Raw genomic sequence first — 20,954 nt, 5'->3', positions numbered from 1 at the left:
TAGATCCTTTCCCTCCTTTTTGCGACGCTCGCTGGCGTTTGAAACTTCCTGGGCGCGCGCACCGCCTATTTCCATTGGCTCCGCCGGTGGGGAAGGCTGCCTAGGTATTCTAGGAATCCGGTAGTCATGGCAATGCTGCTCTCTCCCTTCCCGCCTCTCTTGAGCCCGCGCTTCCTGTCTTACTCCAATCGCAAGGGCTGCCTTGGTCAGCTGGTCCATAGACTGTGGGCGGGGTGCGCGCGAAAGTTCATCCTTGACCGTTGGGGAAAGCCCCTCCTCAAATAGCATCTGAATGGGTTCCGCGTCCAGCTGCCACCCCAGACGATGAACAATCATGGCAAAACGTGACCAATAGTCTCTAACTGACCCTTCTCCCTGCTTACAGCTTAGCAGTTCCCGTTTGGTCACACTCTGCTGCACATCGCTACTGAACATAGCGTCCATTGCCTGAAAGAATTTCGATAGATCCTCCATGGCGTCATTCTGCGTCGCCATAAGCGGCCGAATCCATTCCCTCGCCCTGTCCTCCAAGTGCCCCACAATATAAGCAACTTTGGCTGCGTCATTTTCAAAATCATTTTTCTGCAACTTCAAGGCATATTCTATTTCTGTTCTAAATGCCCCATACTCTTGAGGCTTTCCCCCAAACTTGTGCACCAGTCCCGGTACCTTCCTCGCTATGGGGGTGGGTTTCCCCTGAGCATCCAACGACCGTCGTTCGTCCAGCCTCGCCGTCAGGATGGCTATGTGCTCTTCCAAATCGCGGTTTCTCTCCTCCAGCGATTGGACTCCAGTCGCCCCTCCCGTGGCTCCAGCTCCTCCGGCCGTACTCATGATGCCCCCTTCTGTTTGTTGCGCACGAGCAACCTTCAGAGACAGACAGATTGCTGTTGGGATTGGGAGTTACTCGTGCGTAATCCTGCTCCGCTTGAGCCTCGGATTGCCTGGTTAAACCCTCCGGACTACGCAGCCCATCTTAGCGTGGCTGCTCTTAGTCACTTGTAGAATCTGTCTGTGGGCGTTTCTTAAAGCGTTGCCAACATAAGAGCTGTTTGACGCCCAATTGTTTCCTCCTCTCACTGCGCGGGAGTCTCCTGCGCAGGGTGGGCGTGGGCAGTGGGGTGCTGGGGCTCTCCTCGCTAACTTCCAATGAAGAGTCCTGGAGCCCCTGCACCTCCCTGTCCCGTTGCTCTCCCTGATCCCTGGTGTTACACTCATTCTCTTCCCCTTCTTCCCAGCTGAGTCTCCCTCTAGCGCTTGGACCTTCCCCTGCAGAATCAGAGACCCCCTCCTTCTCCCGTGCCTCTGATGGCAGTTCCCTGACAAACTCCTAACCCACAATAATACTACAACCAGACTTAACACGGACACTGGCACCAGAGCCTGCAATAAACCCAGATGCCAACTTTGCTGCCACATACACCCGGACAACACCATTACTGGCCCCAACAACATCACACATACCATCTCGGGACTATTTAATTGTTCATCGTCTAACATTGTGTATGCCATCAAATGACAACAGTGTCCTTCAGCTCTCTATATTGGACAAACAGGCCAAACCTTACGCCAAACAATAAATGGACATAAATCTGACATCAAGAATCACAAGACAGAGAAACCAGTAGGAGAACACTTCAATCTCCCAGGACATTCTATACAAGATCTCAAAGTAGCTGTTTTACTACAAAGGAATTTCAGAAATAGACTGGAAAGAGAAGCTGCTGAATTGCAACTCATTACCAAACTTAAAACCATGGAGAGACCTGGTCTGAACAAAGACATTGGATTCTTATCTCATTATACATGACAAAGCCATTTTTCACCTTCTCACCCCTTGCTTTTTCCTGTAAGACCTATTGCAGTCCTTAAGAGTCGTCAACAGGCTCATCACAGCTATCTGCCAATCACCCATTCCCACCACCCTTCTGAGTAATACCCCTCCCCACCTTCTCACTATATGGAAGGATCTGACAACTTCTGTTTCAGTGTATCTGAAGAAGTGTGCATGCACACGAAAGCTCATACCAAGAACTAACTTAGTTGGTCTTTAAGGTGCTACTGGAAGGAATTTTTTTTGTTTTTAATATTAAGGAGGACAGGCATGGCTACAAACATGTTAGAATCTATGGGTTTGATTCCCTGCAATAAATTAGGACCTTGCAACTGTTCTTCCAATGGCATAACTGAACATCACCATACAAAAATTCCAAAAAGTCAACCCCCCTTTCCCTCCGTTTAGAACGCCACAGTTCCTAGGATGGCAGGGGTGAATTATGTGCTTTAAACGTATGGTGTGTCTAAGAGGCAATAAATTAGTGGCAATTGGAACACAAGCTGAGAGATGCCATACAGAATCAGAATTCAAAATGATCTTAACAGATCAGAGACTTGGGCCCAAGCTGACAAAACAAATTTTCATAAGGACAAATGTAAGGTTCTGAACTTAGGCAGGAAGAACCAGATGCACAAATATAAGATGGGGGACACCTGGCTTACTAGCAGTACATGTGAAAAGGATCTCAGGGTCGTGGTGGACCACAAGCTTAACATGAGTAAACAGTGTGACACAGTAGCAAAAAAAGGGCATGCTATTCTAGGTTTCATCAACAGAAGTCTAGTGTCCAGATCAAGGGAAGTATCAAGAGGTCCAGGACCTCTTCTGAAGGCAGGCGGGGGGCAAAAGTCTTTGTCCCCCCTGCCTGCCTTCCCAGGGGCTTTTAAATCGCCCCGGACAGCGGAGAAGTCCTCCGCTGTCCCGGGGCGATTTTAAAATGCCGCCCGCCAGCATTTTAAGATCGCCCCGGACAGCGGAGAAGTCCTCCGCTGTCCCGGGTTTTTTTAAAATGCTGGGGGTGGGAAGAAAAGCCCTGGTCCCCCCCCCCCCGCCTTCAGAAGAGGTCTGGGGACAGACTGTCCCCGGACCTGGTCTGAAGGCGGTTTCCCTAGAAACGCATTAATTGATTTTCAATGCATTCCTATGGGAAACCGTGCATCGCAAGACGAAAAACTCGCAAGACGAAGAGACTTGCGGAACGAATTAATTTCGTCTTGCGAGGCACCACTGTAAGACTACTTAGGGAAGCCTCTACCCACTGATCATAATGGAGGAGAGAGAGATAAGTTGCATCTTGAGAAGTAGAGATGTCACCTTGCCAACAAAGGTCCGTATAGTTAAAGACCATCCCAGTAGTGATGTATGGAAGTGAGAGCTGGACCATAAAGAAGGCTGATCGCCGAAGAATTGATGCTTTTGAATTATGGTGCTGGAGAAGACTCTTGAGAGTCCCATGGACGGCAAGAAGATCAAATGCATCCATTCTTAAGGAAATCAGACCTGAGTGCTCACTGGAAGGACAGATCGTGAAGCTGAGGCTCCAGTACTTTGGCCACCTCATGAGAAGAGAAGACTCCCTGGAGAAGACACTGATGCTGGGAAAGATGGAGGGCACAAGGAGAAGGGAGCGACAGAGGACGAGATGGTTGGATAGTGTTTTCAAGGTTACCAGCATGAGGTTGACCAAACTGCGGGAGGTAGTGGAGGACAGAGGTGCCTGGTGTGCTCTGGTCCATGGGGTCACGAAGAGTCGGACACGACTAAACGACTAAACAACAACAACAATTTTTTTATTGATAATTCAAGCAGAGAAATCAAAAGAGCAGCAAATTTTGAATCCTAACTAGGCTGCAGGTCTTCTTCCTTCCCTATGTCATCCCAGTCCAACTCAGCAAATGAAGGAAGTTGCCATTTCCCAGTTTGTTAGTTGAGCCTACATTGCGGTGGAGTCAGAGAGCCTTGGTAGTTATTGCTAACTCATCTCCTTCGTCTCAACATGACATAACCAGGACTATTTTATCAGGATTGAATCTGACAGGCTTCTTTTTCTATCATGGGCTCTGGAGTGGCCATGTGTTGTTAGGAAGCCTTTGTATTACATTAGTTCAGAAGAGCTATGAAGTTCTGAAATGTTGTAAAGCAAGGGCTTCCCTCTTCAAGTGCTAGCAGGTGAAGAGTGCCATCAGAAGGAATTGGAAGGTTTGATTATGAAGGGCCAGTAGGAATGGAGATCTCAGAAACCACAACTGCCAAGGAAGAATTGTCTTCTTGTACTACACCTTCTTGTGAAGGTTGTCCGGATCCTAAGAATGTAGAAAGAAGAAAAATCAACATTCCTTGGATTTCCCTTCAAACAGGTACATATCAAATGATCCAAATACATATATTGTTGCCACGGTTCTGGAAATACAAAATTTCACCTTGACATAGGAATGAACCTAAAATTTGGAATGCAGATAGTTTGTGGTTCAAGCAGGAGTAACCTTTTCACACAATGCAGGATTAAACTTATAGACTTGCTGCCAAAAAGTGAAGCAATGGGCATGACTGATGTGTCTGCAAAGGATGCCTGGGGTGTAGAAAGTAGATAAAAGCTTTTCTCCCTCTTGCATAATACTGACACTCAGGCTCATGCAGTGCAACTGAAGTGGGCTTCTAAGGTCATAGTGGGTTGCACTGGGGTGGGCTATTTGGGATGCCATGTCTCTTGGGAACAGGCTAGCTATGGCTGCCTCCTTGTTAGAGACCTCCTCTCCTCACAATCTGAGCTGATCGCGGCCTATTCTGAGGAGATCTTGACTGGTTGCAGAACAGATGCTGCCTCTTAAAGTTGTGCAGGCAAGGATCCCAACAGTTCAGGGCAAGGCTAAGAGACCCCTCCCTTCCTTAATTCATGAGTTACCTTACTCTCATCTTCCCTTTCTGTTGTGGTTTTGAAACATAGAACCCTTTCTTAGTAGGGTTTCTCATCATGAGGAGGCTTCAAAGCATGTTTAGCCTAATAAATTTAGAAACTTCCTTCAGACTCCCTGTACTGCTCAGGAAGTTCAGATGAAACTGGCATGTACAAGGGAAAGTTGGGAACAAGGCTAAGAACAGGTTTTTATCTTTCCATTTCCAACTGCTGAATAGGAGATGCCACCATTTGAGCCATTGAATTTATGCAAAGGAAATGAAAAGGGACAAATCTCTAAGCAGATTCCTAATCTCAATCCTAGGCTATTCAATTTCACTTCAAAAACTTAGATTTTCTACTTATGGGCTTCAATGTTTTGGTTGTATATGTATATACTGTATTTTTCCATGTATAACATGCCGCCCCCTATTTTACCATAATTTTTTAGTAAAAAAACTAATCTTTTACACGGAAAAGTATGGTATATATTGATTTTATACTTATGGCCTTTAGTGTGTTTTTTGGGGGGGGGGGTGTATCTCTCTCTCTCTCTCTCTCTCTCTCTCTCTCTCTCTCTCTCTCCCCTTCAATTCCCTGCCCCTGCCCCTTTTTTGCCTTTTGTGGAGCTTAGGAAACTGATGTGACTCACCAGGTTTTTCCCCCAAAAAAATGTTTATTAAAATTTTCCAAAAATCCAGAAAAAAAGAAAGAAAAAGAGAAAACCAAAAAAGATTAAAAAACATTCACCGTTTACAGCCTTATTTTCAATAACATATTTCCATGACTTCCCCACTCCTCCCTCTCTTGTATTCCAATTCCAATTATTAGTTCAACTAGTTCTTATCCCCAATTTTTGACCTTATTATATTTAGTTCATTATTATATTTAGTTCATTTTATATAACCAATTTTAACTTATAAACATCAGTCTTTGTACCTCAGTACCCATTCTTAAAATCTTTTTCTAAGGTCGACCCCAATACCCTTCCACGAATTCCCCATTTTAATACCCCTAACAAAATAAAATAAAAAAGATCAAAATATAATTATACACCCTTTGGATTCCCAATCCCCACCCCCCCTTTCCCAGTTTTGATCCCCCTCAAATGTCCATCAGTCCATCTGCAGTCAGCCTGGAGACCTCATGTCCGAGGCTCGTAATTCTCTCTCAGTTCCTCTCTGCCGGTTTTTTTGATAGTCCTTTATATCAAACACCAAATCTCGGAGAAGCTCTGTCTCAATAAAGTCCATTTTTCTTCCAGTCAGATTTCAATAATTAAAAGTGGAGCTCAAATCTTGTTTCTTAATCCTTTTAAGTCCAAATGTCCCAAAAGCTCCAACTTCCATCTTGGTCAGATTTGTAATCCAAGAGTCTTCAGATCTCCACATAAGGAGATCTCTCCATTCTTCATTCTCCAATTCAAACCAAATTTTCATTATCCAGTTCTTATTTTCCTTTGTATCCTTCTTGACAGGCCTCTGGCTTTCCTTCATCTGCAGCATTGTTGCTCCTCCTTCCTTACTCTCCAGATCATCATATATTTCTTTTCCCACTTTCTCAAATTTCTCAAATTTCTTTTCCTGTTCAGCTACAAAAACTTTTTGTTCCGCTGCAAGGGCCTTTTGTTCAGTTGCTAAGACTTGAGTCAAATCCCTTCCAGATTCAGTGAAGTTATTTACTGTTTCATTCAGTGTTTTGACCCTTATAGCCAAAACATTGTTTTGTTCTTGTAACTTTCCCAGGAGAAAGAAAGTCCTGTTTAGCTCCATCAGTATTTTTCCACTTGCAGCCATTGTAATGTCCCAGAACCCCCTCTAGAGGGATTCTGGTTACTTAGTATTCCTTCTGGTTCAAAAACCAAAAGTCAAGTTAGTTTGTATCAATTCTTCCTTGTTTCCAACAATTTATAACCAAATTGTAACAAATATATCCAGCAGAGACAACAGAAACAATGTTCTCTTTCTTTCCCAACTTTGACAGCTAGTTTGACAGCTGTCAAAATCTTCTATGTCTCTTGACAGGCTCTCTCGCGGATCACTCCCAGATCCCGGGGGGGGTTGCACTTCAACTCTCAAAAACAACTCTTATCCTCCAGCAAATTGCTTATACTGCCAAATCGTGAAATTAATAACTTTTATCCTAATAAAGAAGATATTCTCTCAACCTTAGTTAGCTAGTCCTTGCTTTAAGTTGTTTACAAGGCGGGGAGACGGACTTCCTCTTTGCGCCTACCCCGTTTGTTCCAAATCCGGGGGAAAAAATTCCCTTTTAAGTCCAATTTCCGTATTACTCACGGGTTGTTACTTTTAATCCAGATGTTCAAAGGAAGAAGTCAGCGCTCTCCGTCCATGGCATGCGGCTTCACTCCGTCCATGGCATGCGGCTTCACTCAGACTCTCAGCACCGCGCCGCTCCCCGTCCCCCGTTCCGTAGCCTTTAAAAAGGCTCCATCGCGGGTCGGGGGGGCGCAAAGGTGCCCACCGAGTCACCAAGTCCACAGGCTTCCGCGCCTTTGGTTTATAGGGGTCCCCGCGTCGCCGCCGCGGCAGGACCCGACCCCTGCTGAGCTGATTCCCTCCGGAGCTCGGAGGGAATCCACCATTAGGCGATGGCGCTAACCCGGAAGTCCCCGTGACTCACCAGGTTTTTACCCATACTTGACTTTGGACAATTGTCTTAACACATGCAATGTCATCAGTGAGATCGTCATCAAGGAATCCTGCAAAGATATGGAATGAGACGGGCAGGTAATGAAGATTAATGGAAATAACAAGGTTGCTTCTGGATGTCACTGTGAAATAGCACAAAAATGATACAGTAAAAAGTACTGTAGTTCTTAATTATGGCAGCTCTTGCTTGTTTCAGGGGCTCTTGCTCTTTAGACATGATGAGTGGACTAAATGCGGATTAGGCAGTCTGCTGGAAAACTTATACTAGGTGCTTTCACTTATTACAGTTAAATTTCAACTACATAGCAATTTAATCTTTGCAACAGGGAGCCCTTTTTTCAAAAAGCTTGGGACCTGGGGGCATCTTCCTGCTAGCTTCCTGTTTCTCAGACTGTCTTCCCTTTCCCTCAGAGTCTGCAAATTCCATTGTCTGTATGTGTCCAGAACAAATCCACACCATAAAGAAACAAGCCCTGAAGTTTACAACAAAAAACAAGCTAGGGCATCATCACCTCTGGACACAGAAGGAACCACTTGAATCCAGGAAAAACTTGGGCACCTGCTTGTAAATGCTGACAAATCACAGGTGATTGCCAAGCCACATAATTGTCCATTTAAAATCTACAGCCCAAAATTTGGCCCAGATTGACTCTCATTATGATTTATAGCAAAGGGTACCCAAAATCTACTGTTTGTTTGTAGAACTCAAAATGAACAAGCTCCAGCCAGGGTGCAAAATAATGACTAGAGGAAGCAGAGCCAGCTACAAAATGATGACTTGCAAGATCATCCAACCAGTGCAACACCAACTTTTTAAAAGGGGGATTCAGGGGGACTCGTGGAAATTACAAGCTGGTTAGCATGTCTGTCCTAGAAAAAAATGGTGAAAAGCATTGTTAGGATAAAATAACTAAGCATATAGAAGAACAAACCAGCATGCCTTCTGCAAGAGCAAGTTCAGTTTCACAAACTTATTACAGTTCTTGGAGAGTGTCAATAAGAAAGTAGATAAAGGTGATCTGGACTTTCAAGAAGCTTTCAACATTAAAGACTCGTGAGTAAGCTTAGCAGTCTGGGAATATGAGGAGAACATATTGTGAATCACAAATTGGTTAAATTGCAGAAAACGAAGAGCAGAAATTATTTGGCAGTTTTCTGAATGGAGAGATGTAGAGAGTGAAGTCCTCTAAGGATCAGTATTGGGATTTGTGTTTTTTTAACTTGCTCATAAACAGGGATTTGCCACATCCACAGGGATGAGTTGTCAAAGTTTGCTAATGATCTCGAATTGTTAAAAAAAAAAAAAGGATTGTGAGGAAGTCCAAAAGGACCTCTTCAAATTGAGAGAATAGGCAGTAAAATGGCAAATGCAAGTCAATGAAAACAAGTGAAAAGGGATGCATGTTGGGACCCCCAATTGTTTATTTACTTATTAATTTATCATTGTTATTTATATATGTCCCCTATACATTTATGGGGTCTGACCAGGAATGACCTTGAAGTTGTAGAAGATAATGAAGGTGTCGACCCAGTGTGTGGCAAATTCTATGCTAGGGATCATTACAAAAGGAACGGTAAATAAAACTGCCGATATCATAATGCCGTTATATAAATCTATTGTGTGAGTGCATTTGCAATCTTGTGTACAGTTCTGATTGCCTCAGCTCAAAAAAAGATATTGTAAAGCTGAGAAATGTTCAGAAAGGCAACCAAAATTATCAAGGGGCTGGAGCAACTCCCCTATGAGGAAAGATTACAGCCTTTGGGACTTTTTAGTTTATAGAAAGGTCAAGTAATAGGTCAAGGAATGATAGTAAAGGTAAAGGGACCCCTGACCATTAGGTCCAGTCATGACCAACTCTGGGGTTGCAGAGCTCATCTTGCTTTATTGGCCGAGGGAGCCGGTGTACAGCTTCCGGGTCATGTGGCCAGCAGAAACCAGAGCAGCACACAGAAACGCCGTTTACCTTCCCGCCGGAGCGGTACCTATTTATCTACTTGCACTTTGATGTGCTTTCGAACTGCTAGGTTAGCAGGAGCAGGGACCAAGCAACGGGAGCTCACCCCGTTGCAGGGATTCGTACTGCCAACCTTCTGATTGGCAAGTCCTAGGCTCTGTGGCCACCCACAGAGGAATGATTGTAGTCCATAAAATGATGCAAGGCATGGAGAAAGTAGACAGAGAAAAGTTTTTCTTCTTCTCTCATAAGACTGGAACTCATGGCTGGCCAGTGAAGCTCATATACTGTGCAGTAACATGTACAAAAGTGTTTTACACGGAGTAATATGCACAAGATGTGCATGAATGTGGACTTCTTTCTTTCCAAATTGCAAAGAGGGAAATGACAGAAAGTTGCTAGTTCACATAATACAAAGCAAAAACATGTCACTCACGCTGACAGGGCATGTTGCAGACATTACGTGTTGCTATGGTCCCATCACTGCAAAAGTATTGATTGTCAATCCTGAACAGCCCATAGTATTGGCGCATGCCCATGGCAATCACTGGGGGGTTAGTGCTAAAACCGCCTCCAGCACTGAGCAGACAAATCCCTGGCAGGGGAAAGAAAATACATACATGGGTATTAGAAAGCTGGCATAAAAACATACAGTACCTTTTTAAGAAGAAAATTTGCACAGATTGCACACCAGAAAATGGTGTAGTGCAAGCATTGTGGTTAAGAGATTTGAATCATGGTCTTGAATACACTGGATTCCAGGGCTTGGGCCAAGGCCCAAGCCAAATCCAGTCTTTTCAAAGGCGTCCTGGCAGTCAAGTCAGGTAAGGCATCCACAGATGACGGCAGGTCAGCTTGGATGGCCCAGATCAATCTGGGGCTGTCAGGTGTTGGGGCATCATGCAGGAAGGGAGAGGCAGATAATGCACAGGAAGGACTATGAAAACCCTAAAGCACCATATGAACAATATTCAAATCGCTAACTTGGTTTTCCATTCCATTCCACCAAACTTCAATTATGTCAACACTTTTTTTATTAACTATTTTCAGTTTTGACATTCTTTATTTTGATTATAATTTTTGCAGTCTTCATTTTTTTCAGAGCAGAAAACACTACATGTAAACATTTCACAGTATCAGTACCATCAGTACCACTTTGTTTATTATTTCTCATTATTAATTTATTTTAAATTTATATACCAGCAAGGTGGTTTATAATAAGATTAATCAAGAATACACAAACAATAGTAAAATATATCCAGCAGTGTTAACAGTTAGTACAAAATGTAACTGAAAGGTTGCCTAAGCAAATTATTGACATCAGTGGCAAAGGAACTAGTCAGTGAGCATGTCAGTTTTCAGCATGTACCATGACTGTGTGCCTTCTCCAAAGAGTGGGGGCCACACTTGGAAAGACCCTGGTTGCCAATAGGATGAGCTTCTTTAGGCAGCAGCGCAAGCAAGAAGGCAGCATTTTTATGGGGATGCTAGCATTTCTCCTTTCCCTAAGAGGTCATACAAGAGGGTTTCAGATTGTAAGATTCAAAAGCAAATTATGAAAATGAGAACACTGGAAAGAGCAGCTGAAAAATATCAAAACACGCCCTGCAAGCCTGCTGCCCTCCAGATGTTGTTGGGCTACAACTCCTATCATCTATGTTCACTGGTAACACAGGATGTGACCAATGGGAGTTGAAATCCAGCAACACCTGGAAGGTACCCCATTGCAAGCATAAATCCATACAAAGAACTCCAATGAAGCTGTGCACTCAGCAAACAAAACTCACAGTCATTCAGGGTGTAGCCTCCGAATCCATCTAGCCCATATCGTCTCAAAACGCCTGCTAGCTCACAGCGCTCAAACAAATGGGCCTCATTTGCCACAGCGAGGAGGCTGAGTATGGAAAGGATCAGAACTTTCATGGCTGCAGCTGTCTGGAGAGTGATGTGACAATATGCCCCAAGAACAGTGGCGTAGCGTGGGTTGTCAGCACCCGGGGCAAGGCAAGTAATTTGCGCCCCCTAACCCGTGGATTTGCGCCCCCTAACCCGTGGATTTGTGCCCCCTAACCTGTGGATTTGCCCTAACCCCAGATGTTGCGCCCAGTGCGGCTGGGCCCCCCTGCACCCCCCATGCTATGCCACTGCCCAAGAACCAGCCTTTTTATTATCTGGGGACTTGGGCTGAAAATGAGGATGTCTGTTTTTGGAATTCTTATTTCATCAAGATAGATTTATTGTTTGGCAGTCAGCTGAATTTACAACCAGAACAGGGAAATAAGAGACAAAGCAACAAGTGTGGGTTGAACCACAGTGCAGGAAACTAAACAAAACATTGTTTTGGGAGGGCCAACTTCTGCCAGGGCAAGGGGAATGAATGCCGTCATGCATTGCCCTTTGCCTCAGCCTCAGCTGGCTAAGGTCAGCTTGGTGGCCCTGGGTCCCCACAACTTCGGTGGTATTGGGCAGCTTAGCCTCAAAGATGTTCTGAATGAAAGGGTAAAGTACGGGTGCAGTCAGATTCTGTCTGGGGGCTTCTTGTTTGGGGTTCACTGGCCTGATCCAGCAAGCTCTGCTTATCGTCTGTATTTAGCCCAGACATTTCACAAGTCCTTAGCAGTTGGCCTCTGCAACACCCATTAGTAAATGGTGCCTAATGGTGCTCACCGGATCCCTCCCCTCAAATTAGTCAACATTCTGCATCTTCCCACCACAAAAGACAGGCAACCCTCTGTTTAGTCCTACTACCTCAGCCTGCCCAGGATCCTGCAGATCCCACCCACAACTATCTCTGCCTTATCACCCTAAAATCCCTACTTGCTTGCAAAATGCATGTTTGGGTTTTATAACAAACTCAAATCATTCCCTCCCAAGTGCAAAACTAAAAGTTGGGCTGACTGTTAAAATTTGCCATATTGGAATACAGTAGGCAGGAGTTGGGGATGTAAGAAGCCATCATTTTCTTGTCCATCCCATATTCATCATGGATAGTGCTGTTTCTAGTCTGCTGCAGTTTGCCTTCTGCAAAGAACATTGTTTGTCTCACTGCCCACTAATTCCAAACATATTATGTCATTAAATAACCATTACATCATGCTACACCTTTCATTTCAATGGAAGGAAACATCAGGAACATGTGGGGGGGGGGGCACTGTATCATAAAAATACAGTGAACATCTATCATATTCGCCTACCAAATTCCTGTTCCAGGTTGAGAAAGAACACATAAGCTGACGTAATTTTGGGTACTATTTCCAAATTCATCAGTATTCTCAGCCATTCCTAAAGGAGATGATGCCATGTAATCAGGCTTTTATACCCTAATTAAACTCATGGGCAGGAGGAGGAGAGAAAGAGATACACACAGGTTGCCTATGCATCCCCTTGCCCTTTCTGCCAGAACAATGCCCCTTCTGGGTAGTCCTGATCCAACCTGGGCTGATCCAGGATTGCATCAACCTGATCCAGCCAAATTCTGGGTTGACTTAAATTGCATGGCCAACATCCCATGGCCAAGACCCTATCAAAGTAAAATCAACCTTCAAATGAGACAGAGCCCTCATGTCCCAAGGAAGAAGGTGGGGAGGATGCTTTGCCGGAGGTTGGATGGTGTTAGACCTTCCCTGTCCTTTCTTGGGTCCCATAGTAGAGTTGAGTTGGCATTCATCTGTCTCAAGAAACAATGGAGGAGTGTACTTTGAGGGAGAAGGCAAACAATAATAAACTAGGCCTAAGAGAACAGCATAAAGGTAAAGGGACCCCTAACCATAGGTCCAGTCGTGGCCGACTCTGGGGTTGCGGTGCTCAGCTCGCTTTATTAGCTTTGGGAGCTGGTGTACAGCTTCCAGGTCAGCATGACTAAGCCGCTTCTGGCACGGAAACGCCGTTTACCTTGCCGCCGGAGCGGTGCCTATTTATCTACTTGCACTTTGACATGCTTTCGAACTTGCCCAAGCAAAGCAGCAACCATGCCTCAATGCAACTAAGCACTGGACACCCGTGTAGGTAAAATGCCCTGGTCAAATACCATTCCTCAACCACAACCACCAAAGCAAGCTCCAACAAGTTGTGAGGGTATCTCCTAAGTAAAGATCTTAAACAAATCCCAAACAAACAAAAGGGGATTATCCAAAAGGTCAGGAAAACTGCTAAGGAAGCCTGATGAAGAGGATACTAGACAGGTGGGGGGGGGGGAGACCATATATTATGATTGGCTATGAATCTACAAGCACATTTTGTTCAGCAAAATTAAGACCATGCAATGCAAGAGGTCTGAATCTTCCAGTGAAACAAAAGGAATGGTTGAAATATAGAAATAGCACTGAAGAATTGCAAATGAGCAACTGTTAAATTCACAATGCTATCATTAAAATCATGCCAGTAGTTCATTTTCCCATAAAGTCACAAAACAAACTCTGAGAAGTCCTCATAACGAAGAGTGATTAATTGTGAAGAATTATATGTGACTTATAGGGACACATTGAAACCATCAGCAATCATGCAATGATTCAATGTGAGCTGTATGAACCAACCACAAGATTCAGTTCAGACCCTGAATCAGCCCTTTAGAAAGCAGCCCACCTCCATCCAAGACACTTGTACACTGCCTGGTTCACTCCATTCACTACTGTGACATTTTAACATAACTATAACTTTCCCCCCTTGATAGTAGTGGATGAAATTTGCAGGCAGAATAAGCCTCCATTGCAAATTACAAGCTAATAGATTCAGAGACTTCTGCACAGGACACCCTGTTTATTGTATTTTTTTTCTTAAGGGAACATCTATAACCCTATGGCTACAGAGATTAAAGCTTAAAAATACCAGAGGCATTGATAAAAGCATTGCTTCCAGTCACTGGAGTTGGGAGGATGCTCCTATACTCTACATATAGAGTATGTAGAGTATGGCTGCTCTCTGTGGCCAATGTGAAGCAAATTCATTTGATTCATTTGTGTAATTTCATTCAGCTTGCAGAACCAGCCCCCCCCTTTCTGCCCCCACAACACAGAATTTCTTTAAGCAGAGTACCTGAGAATCTTTGCACTCACTCCTGCTCCCGTGCATCCAAGGAGGACCCAAAGAAAACTTGTTTCAACCTGTGCACCACAGGAATGCATGCTTTATCTGACCAGGTTCACTTCTATGGACTAAACCAGTGTTTCCTAATGGGGGCTATATGGCCTCCTGCCCCCCCCCCCCAGGATATATATGGGGGCCACAGCACAAGGCTAGGAGGCCATAGAGGGAAGTGAGAAGAAAGGGGGGGGTATTTATTTATTTATTAAATCTGATTGGTTGGCTATCAGCTTGGCCAATCACAAGCAGGTAAGGGGGCGGCCCACCAGAGGGTGGCCTAGTGCTTCTTTTTGCCATGTGCATTTTCTTGGAACTGTCCTGGTTGGTTTACAGTGGGAGAGGGCAATGCTGGGCCAGGTGGCAGCCTGGGCCTGACTCGGCAAGGCGCAGGGTGCAATTCACCCCAGCACCTAGCAGATCAGGGCCTTCAGATGTTGGATGATGGACTCAAGGGCATCCTGATCAAATTTGCAGATGACACCAAACTGGGAGGGGTGGCTAACACCCCAGACGACAGGATCACACTTCAAAACGACCTTGACAGATTAGAGAACTGGGCCAAAACAAACAAGATGAACTTTAACAGGGAGAAATGTAAAGTATTGCACTTGGGCAAAAAAAATGAGAGGCACAAATACAAGATGGGGGACACCTGGCTTGAGAGCAGTACATGTGAAAAGGATCTAGGAGTCTTGGTTGACCACAAACTTGACATGAGCCAACAGTGTGACGCGGCAGCTAAAAAAGCCAATGCAATTCTGGGCTGCATCAATAGGAGTATAGCATCTAGATCAAGGGAAGTAATAGTGCCACTGTATTCTGCTCTGGTCAGACCTCACCTGGAGTACTGTGTCCAGTTCTGGGCACCACAGTTTAAGAAGGACACTGACAAACTGGAACGGCAACCAAAATGGTCAAAATGGAGGAGGGCAACCAAAATGGTCAAAGGCCTGGAAACGATGCCTTATGAGGAACGGCTAAGGGAGCTGGGCATGTTTAGCTTGGAGAAGAGGAGGTTAAGGGGTGATATGATAGCCATGTTCAAATATATAAAAGGATGTCATATAGAGGAGGGAGAAAGGTTGTTTTCTGCTGCTCCAGAGAAGCGGACACGGAGCAATTGATCCAAACTACAAGAAAGAAGATTCCACCTAAACATTAGGAAGAACTTCCTGACAGTAAGAGCTGTTCGACAGTGGAATTTGCTGCCAAGGAGTGTGGTGGAGTCTCCTTTGGAGGTCTTTAAGCAGAGGCTTGACAACCATATGTCAGGAGTGCTCTGATGGTGTTTCCTGCTTGGCAGGGGGTTGGACTCGATGGCCCTTGTGGTCTATTCCAACTCTATGATTCTTTGATTCTTCTTTGATTCTTAGTCATCATCATTCTGATGACTCAGAGGATGACTTCTAAACCATCCTAAATATCTTTGCAGAAGCTTACGGAAAGCTTGGCCTATCACTCAACATCCAAAAAACCAAAGTGCTGCATCAACAAGCACAAAACAACCCCTCTGCAGTACCACAAATCAATCACTTCTCCTACCTAGGCAGTTATCTTTCCACAAGGGTCAACATTGATGCCAAAATCCAGCATCGCCTGAGCTCTGTGAGTGCGACTTTCTCCTGATTGAAGTGCAGATTGTATGAGGACCAGGACATTCGCAGGGAAACCAAAATGCTTGTTTACAAAGCTATTGTACTACCAACCTTACTATATGCTTGTAAAACATGGACCACTTATAAACGCCATCTCCAACTCCTCGAAAGATTCCATCAACGGTGTCTCTGAAAAATTGTACACATCACTTGAGAAGACAGGCGAACCAATGCCAGTGTACTGGAAGAAACAAAGATTTCTTCCAGTGTTGAAGCAATGATTCTTCAACATCAACTTGGTTGGACTGGTCATGTTGTGCGGATGCCTGATTATCATCTTCCAAAAGAACTACTCTATTCCGAATTTTAAAATGGAAAGCGTAATGCTGGTGGTCAAAAAAAGAGGTTTAAAGACTGTGTCCAGTTCTGGGCACCACAGTTCAAGAAGGACACCGACAAACTGGAATGTGTCCAGAGGAGGGCAACCAAAATGGTCAAAGGCCTGGAAACGATGCCTTATGAGGAACGACTAAGGGAGCTGGGCATGTTTAGCCTGGAGAAGAGGAGGTTAAGGGGTGATATGATAGCCATGTTCAAATATATAAAAGGATGTCATATAGAGGAGGGAAAACTTGTACTTGATACAATGTATGTGGAGAGATGATTTCCAGAGCCCATGGGTAAAAAATTTACAGCTGAAAATAACAGCAATGGGAATCTCCCCATCCAAATTACTAGAGCAGGACATAGTCCCAGCTAAAAGAACAGTAACCTGTAAGCTAGAGGAGATGGACTTGCAGCAGAAAATGATCTTGGGCAATGGTACCTGCTCACCTCTAAATCTTGGTTTATTACCCCACTTAAGGCTCCCAAACTATTTGAATTCCCTAACTTCCTCAGCTCATAGATATGCCTTTGTAAAGGCAACATTCAACACCTTCCCATCGAACGTGCTGAGAAATAGATTCTCCAATGGACAGATATCACTCTTATGTGATTGTAATAGTGGGGCACCGGAATCGTTGCATCACATAATCTTTGACTGTGCTTTTCACTTACCGGCCAGGAGCAAGTTTCTTGCTCAATATCTTAAGGGAATTGCCAAACTGAGATATCTACTAACTGATGATGACCCCCTAAAATCACTCATGGTTGCCAGATTCCTGATCAGCGTCCTATCCCTAAAGAAGAGAAACGGTCTCCTGTGTGATTCGGATAACCCCTTTAAACCATGACCTATGTTTTAGGTGATATCACCATTGTTTTAAACCATGATCTATGTTTTAGGCGATATCACCATTGATATCCCTGATTAATTTATGAGCAGAGGGCGATGTATAGGTTACAAATTTATTGTAATGTATGATGGTGGTTTCTGTTTTGGTATGATGGTGGTTTTTGTTCTTGTTTTGCTTCGATTATTGTTTGTCTTTTGTAAGTTTTGGCGATTTTAAATTTGGAGGTTTAAGTATAATATGTTGGTATGGGAAACTGTCGTGTAACGGGCCAATGGCCGTAATAAAGATCAATCAATCAATCAATATAGAGGAGGGAGAAAGGTTGTTTTCTGCTGCTCCAGAGAAGTGGACACGGAGCAATGGATCCAAGCTACAAGAAAGAAGATTCCACCTAAACATTAGGAAGAACTTCCTGACAGTAAGAGCTGTTTGACAGTGGAATTTGCTGCCAAGGAGTGTGGTGGAGTCTCCTTCTTTGGAGGTCTTTAAGCAGAGGCTTGACAACCATATGTCAGGAGTGCTCTGATGGTGTTTCCTGCTTGGCAGGGGGTTGGACTCGATGGCCCTTGTGGTCTATTCCAACTCTATGATTCTATGAAAGACCCTCTCAAGGCAAATCTTAAAAAATGCAGCATAAACACCAACAATTGGGAAACACTGGTCTGCGAGTGATCTAGCTGGAGAACAGCCTTTACCAAAGGTGTTATGGGCTTTGAAGACACTGGAACTCAGGACGAAAGGGAGAAATGTTCTAAGAGAAAGGTACGTTTGGCAAACTCTCACCATGATCAACTCCTGCCCAGAAAACTATGTCCCCACTGTGGAAGGACGTGTGGATCCAGAATTATTTGACCTGGAGGTGATCTTGTGTACACTATTTTAGAGTCTGATTCCGAACCATATAGCATATAAACACCCCATAAAATCTCTTATCCCTGACAGTGAAAACTGAGCTGGAAAAAGAACATAACATAACAAACATTGTGTGGTATGCACAAATGATTCCAGTTATCAAGAAAAACATGGAAATACGCATCCACACAGTTAGTTTTGTTAAGCATCCACACATTTAGTTTTGTTACATTTATTTACCGGGGGGGGGGGGGGCTGCAAAGTGGGGTCTGGAACAGACACCCTTGGATGTGTCAGCTCCATTCACAGTAGCCAAACACTGGAAGGATATGAAGGGAGGGACAGTCGATCACTGGCATCACAAAGTTTCATTTGTTGCCTTCCTTAGTTGAAGGGTTGACCTAAAGGAACCTCAGCAAAGTATGAGTCCAAGGACAAGGCAAAAGAAAGAACCAATAATATGGTGAGGAAGAGAAGGGTCTAGACTGGAGGTAGAGCATTAAGCAATGAAGGATGCTGGCCAGAAGCCAGAGCAGCTGGTGGAAGCGATTCTAACTAGGCAATGAGAGAAAAAGGAGGGCTTTGCCGAAACAATGAGTGGCAGAAGCTAAAGAAAGGGGGAGAACAAGGGGAGAAAGAGGGAGCAGAACGTATTCTGGAATTCTCTGCAGTTGGCAAGGCTAACATGGCACATCATCGGGTGTCCCATAAAGCTAGGGAGTTTAGTTTAGTGGATTCCATCTAGGAGAGGAAGAGGAAAGAAAGATGCATGGCTGCAACTGCATACAGCCCCTACCTCGGTGCTTGCCTAGCCCTGCCCTGTTTGTTGTCATTTGAAGACATGCAGAACTATTCCAGAGTCTTGGGTCATCAGAACCATTGTTTGTGCCCATTGGGCTGGTTCTCTCCCCAGCAGAGTTGGCTGCCTCCATGAGGCAACAACAAAACCTTGGCTGAACAATCCTTGTTCCGGGATTCTTCCTCTTAACCCAAGAGTGCCCAAAGCTGCTACCCCCAAGGCTTAAGGTCCCTCTGTTCAGACATACAAGCACTACATGCCAGGCCTTCTCTCCCCACCGCTTCTCCTTTCTGTAGAACCATTCTGCCCTTAAGCTCTCTCCCTTCTTCCCTCCCAAGAGAATTTCTTTCCATCCTTCAATCGGGGAATTATCAATCCATAGTTAATGTCTCAAAGAGAAATTCAGCAGACAAAGCAGGGATGAGGAACCTGTAGTGCCCTCCAGATGTGGTTGGACTCTGACTCCCATCAGCTCCAGTGATTCTGCATTCAGGTTGCAGTCCACCAATATCCAGAGGTCCACAGGTTTCCCATCCCTGCCTTAAAGGTCTCCATGGTTTGCAGGTTCCCCATCCTCAGGCTCAAGCCTCTCTAGAAGCTCTGTCCTCTGATCCTCCCATTGCCCACTCTCCATCTATTAACTGTAGTTAAAAGATGAGGATTGTTACACCTGTGACAAAACCCTGATGGCTCCTAGGTTTAGTATTTTACCAAAAACAAGTATTGTACAAGAGAGGTAAGAAGTTGTACACATTACATCACAATCTGTCAGGGGGAAAACTGCTGCACTTTGTACCCGTGAAAGAGACTGGCATAAAACATTGCACTTTCTCAGGCATGCACCCAGTACATGCACCCAAGACTGAAAATTCCAAATTCATCTCCCCTACAACTAAACAACAACAACCACCCCAGTTTATAAAGTGCCACCATTTGCTGCTGTTGCATGACACTCCAGATCATCTCCCTGAGCCAACTGCCAGCCAGGATGTGTCAATATGGACAGAAATCCTCATTCTATGTAACACAGTGATCTTTGAGGGGGTTTTCCTTTGATTTCATTTCCTCAGCAGCTGGGAATGAAACCTGAGCTGGAAACCCAGGACAAGGGGAAGTGTGGTTTCTTACCCTTTTCCTCCCCTGAAAATCAGCTCTCTCAACTGCTTTGACTCCCTCCAAGGAAATACATATCTTTACTGAGCAAAATAAAAATGGCAAATGTGTTACACATAGGTATGGATGAATCTGTCAGTTTTGCTTTCTCCCTATTTCTGTTTTTTCCCCAATCTGAAGTTCAGTTCTCCATGTTTCTGTATAGGTTTGTTTGTTAAAGTCCATGTGGAAATACCTCAGCATTTTAATGCAAAGTTCTCTTTATATATACTTGTATGCAATTTTGCCTAATGTACACATTTTTGCAAAGCAATATCCCCAATATAACGTATTTTATATATTTTGTGCATGAATATATGCATTTTGTAAACACTTTACTCTAGTGTAAATTTTGAAGGGTGGCTGTGTTTCAGTGTGTGTATTGTTTTAGAAAGTAAAACTTTGGTAGGTTCACCTTTAAATGTGAATGGAATTGGTTTTTTCTCTCATCCCTCACTATGCATCAACTCATAAGAAAGCCTTCTGGATTTGGGGATGCTAACTATGAAATGCTCTCCTCATGGACTTCCCAATGCAGATCCAGATGCTGCTGACTTTGATGGCTAAAAACATATGCCTTGACCAAAGCTTTTGGCTAACTGGAGATGGGAGTTGAGTGCCCTGCCCTCACTGATGTGATGATTTTTTGTCAGTTTGCTGTATTTTGATGTTTTTCTGTTTGATTTTAATGTCATTTTGGTTTGGCAATATTATATTGTCTATGCTGTTTTATTATAACATGCATCAGTCTGTAGTCAATGTAGCTTGTGGGATCAAATCAACCCCGGGGTAATGGCACCTCAAAGGAACTTGAGCAGCAGCTCCAGCCAATTAGGACATGGCTTGAGTGGAGATCCCCACCCTATATGCTGGCACACT

At 44.3% G+C, this 20,954-nt stretch overlaps 1 protein-coding gene across 1 annotated transcript in view; it reads right to left on the bottom strand.

The window, feature by feature from the left end:
• Positions 1-20,954, bottom strand: part of LOC144325963 (lysozyme C, milk isozyme-like) — a 46,079-nt gene that overhangs the window by 13,561 nt on the left and 11,564 nt on the right. The window contains exon 2 of the mRNA XM_077921256.1: positions 9,797-9,955. Coding sequence (XP_077777382.1) covers positions 9,797-9,955 — 159 coding nt within the window. The remainder of the gene's footprint in view (positions 1-9,796; positions 9,956-20,954) is intronic.

Source organism: Podarcis muralis, chromosome 17, assembly GCF_964188315.1.
Source record: "Podarcis muralis chromosome 17, rPodMur119.hap1.1, whole genome shotgun sequence".
NCBI lineage: Eukaryota > Metazoa > Chordata > Lepidosauria > Squamata > Lacertidae > Podarcis > Podarcis muralis.
This window is presented reverse-complemented; position numbering and strand designations above follow the sequence as displayed.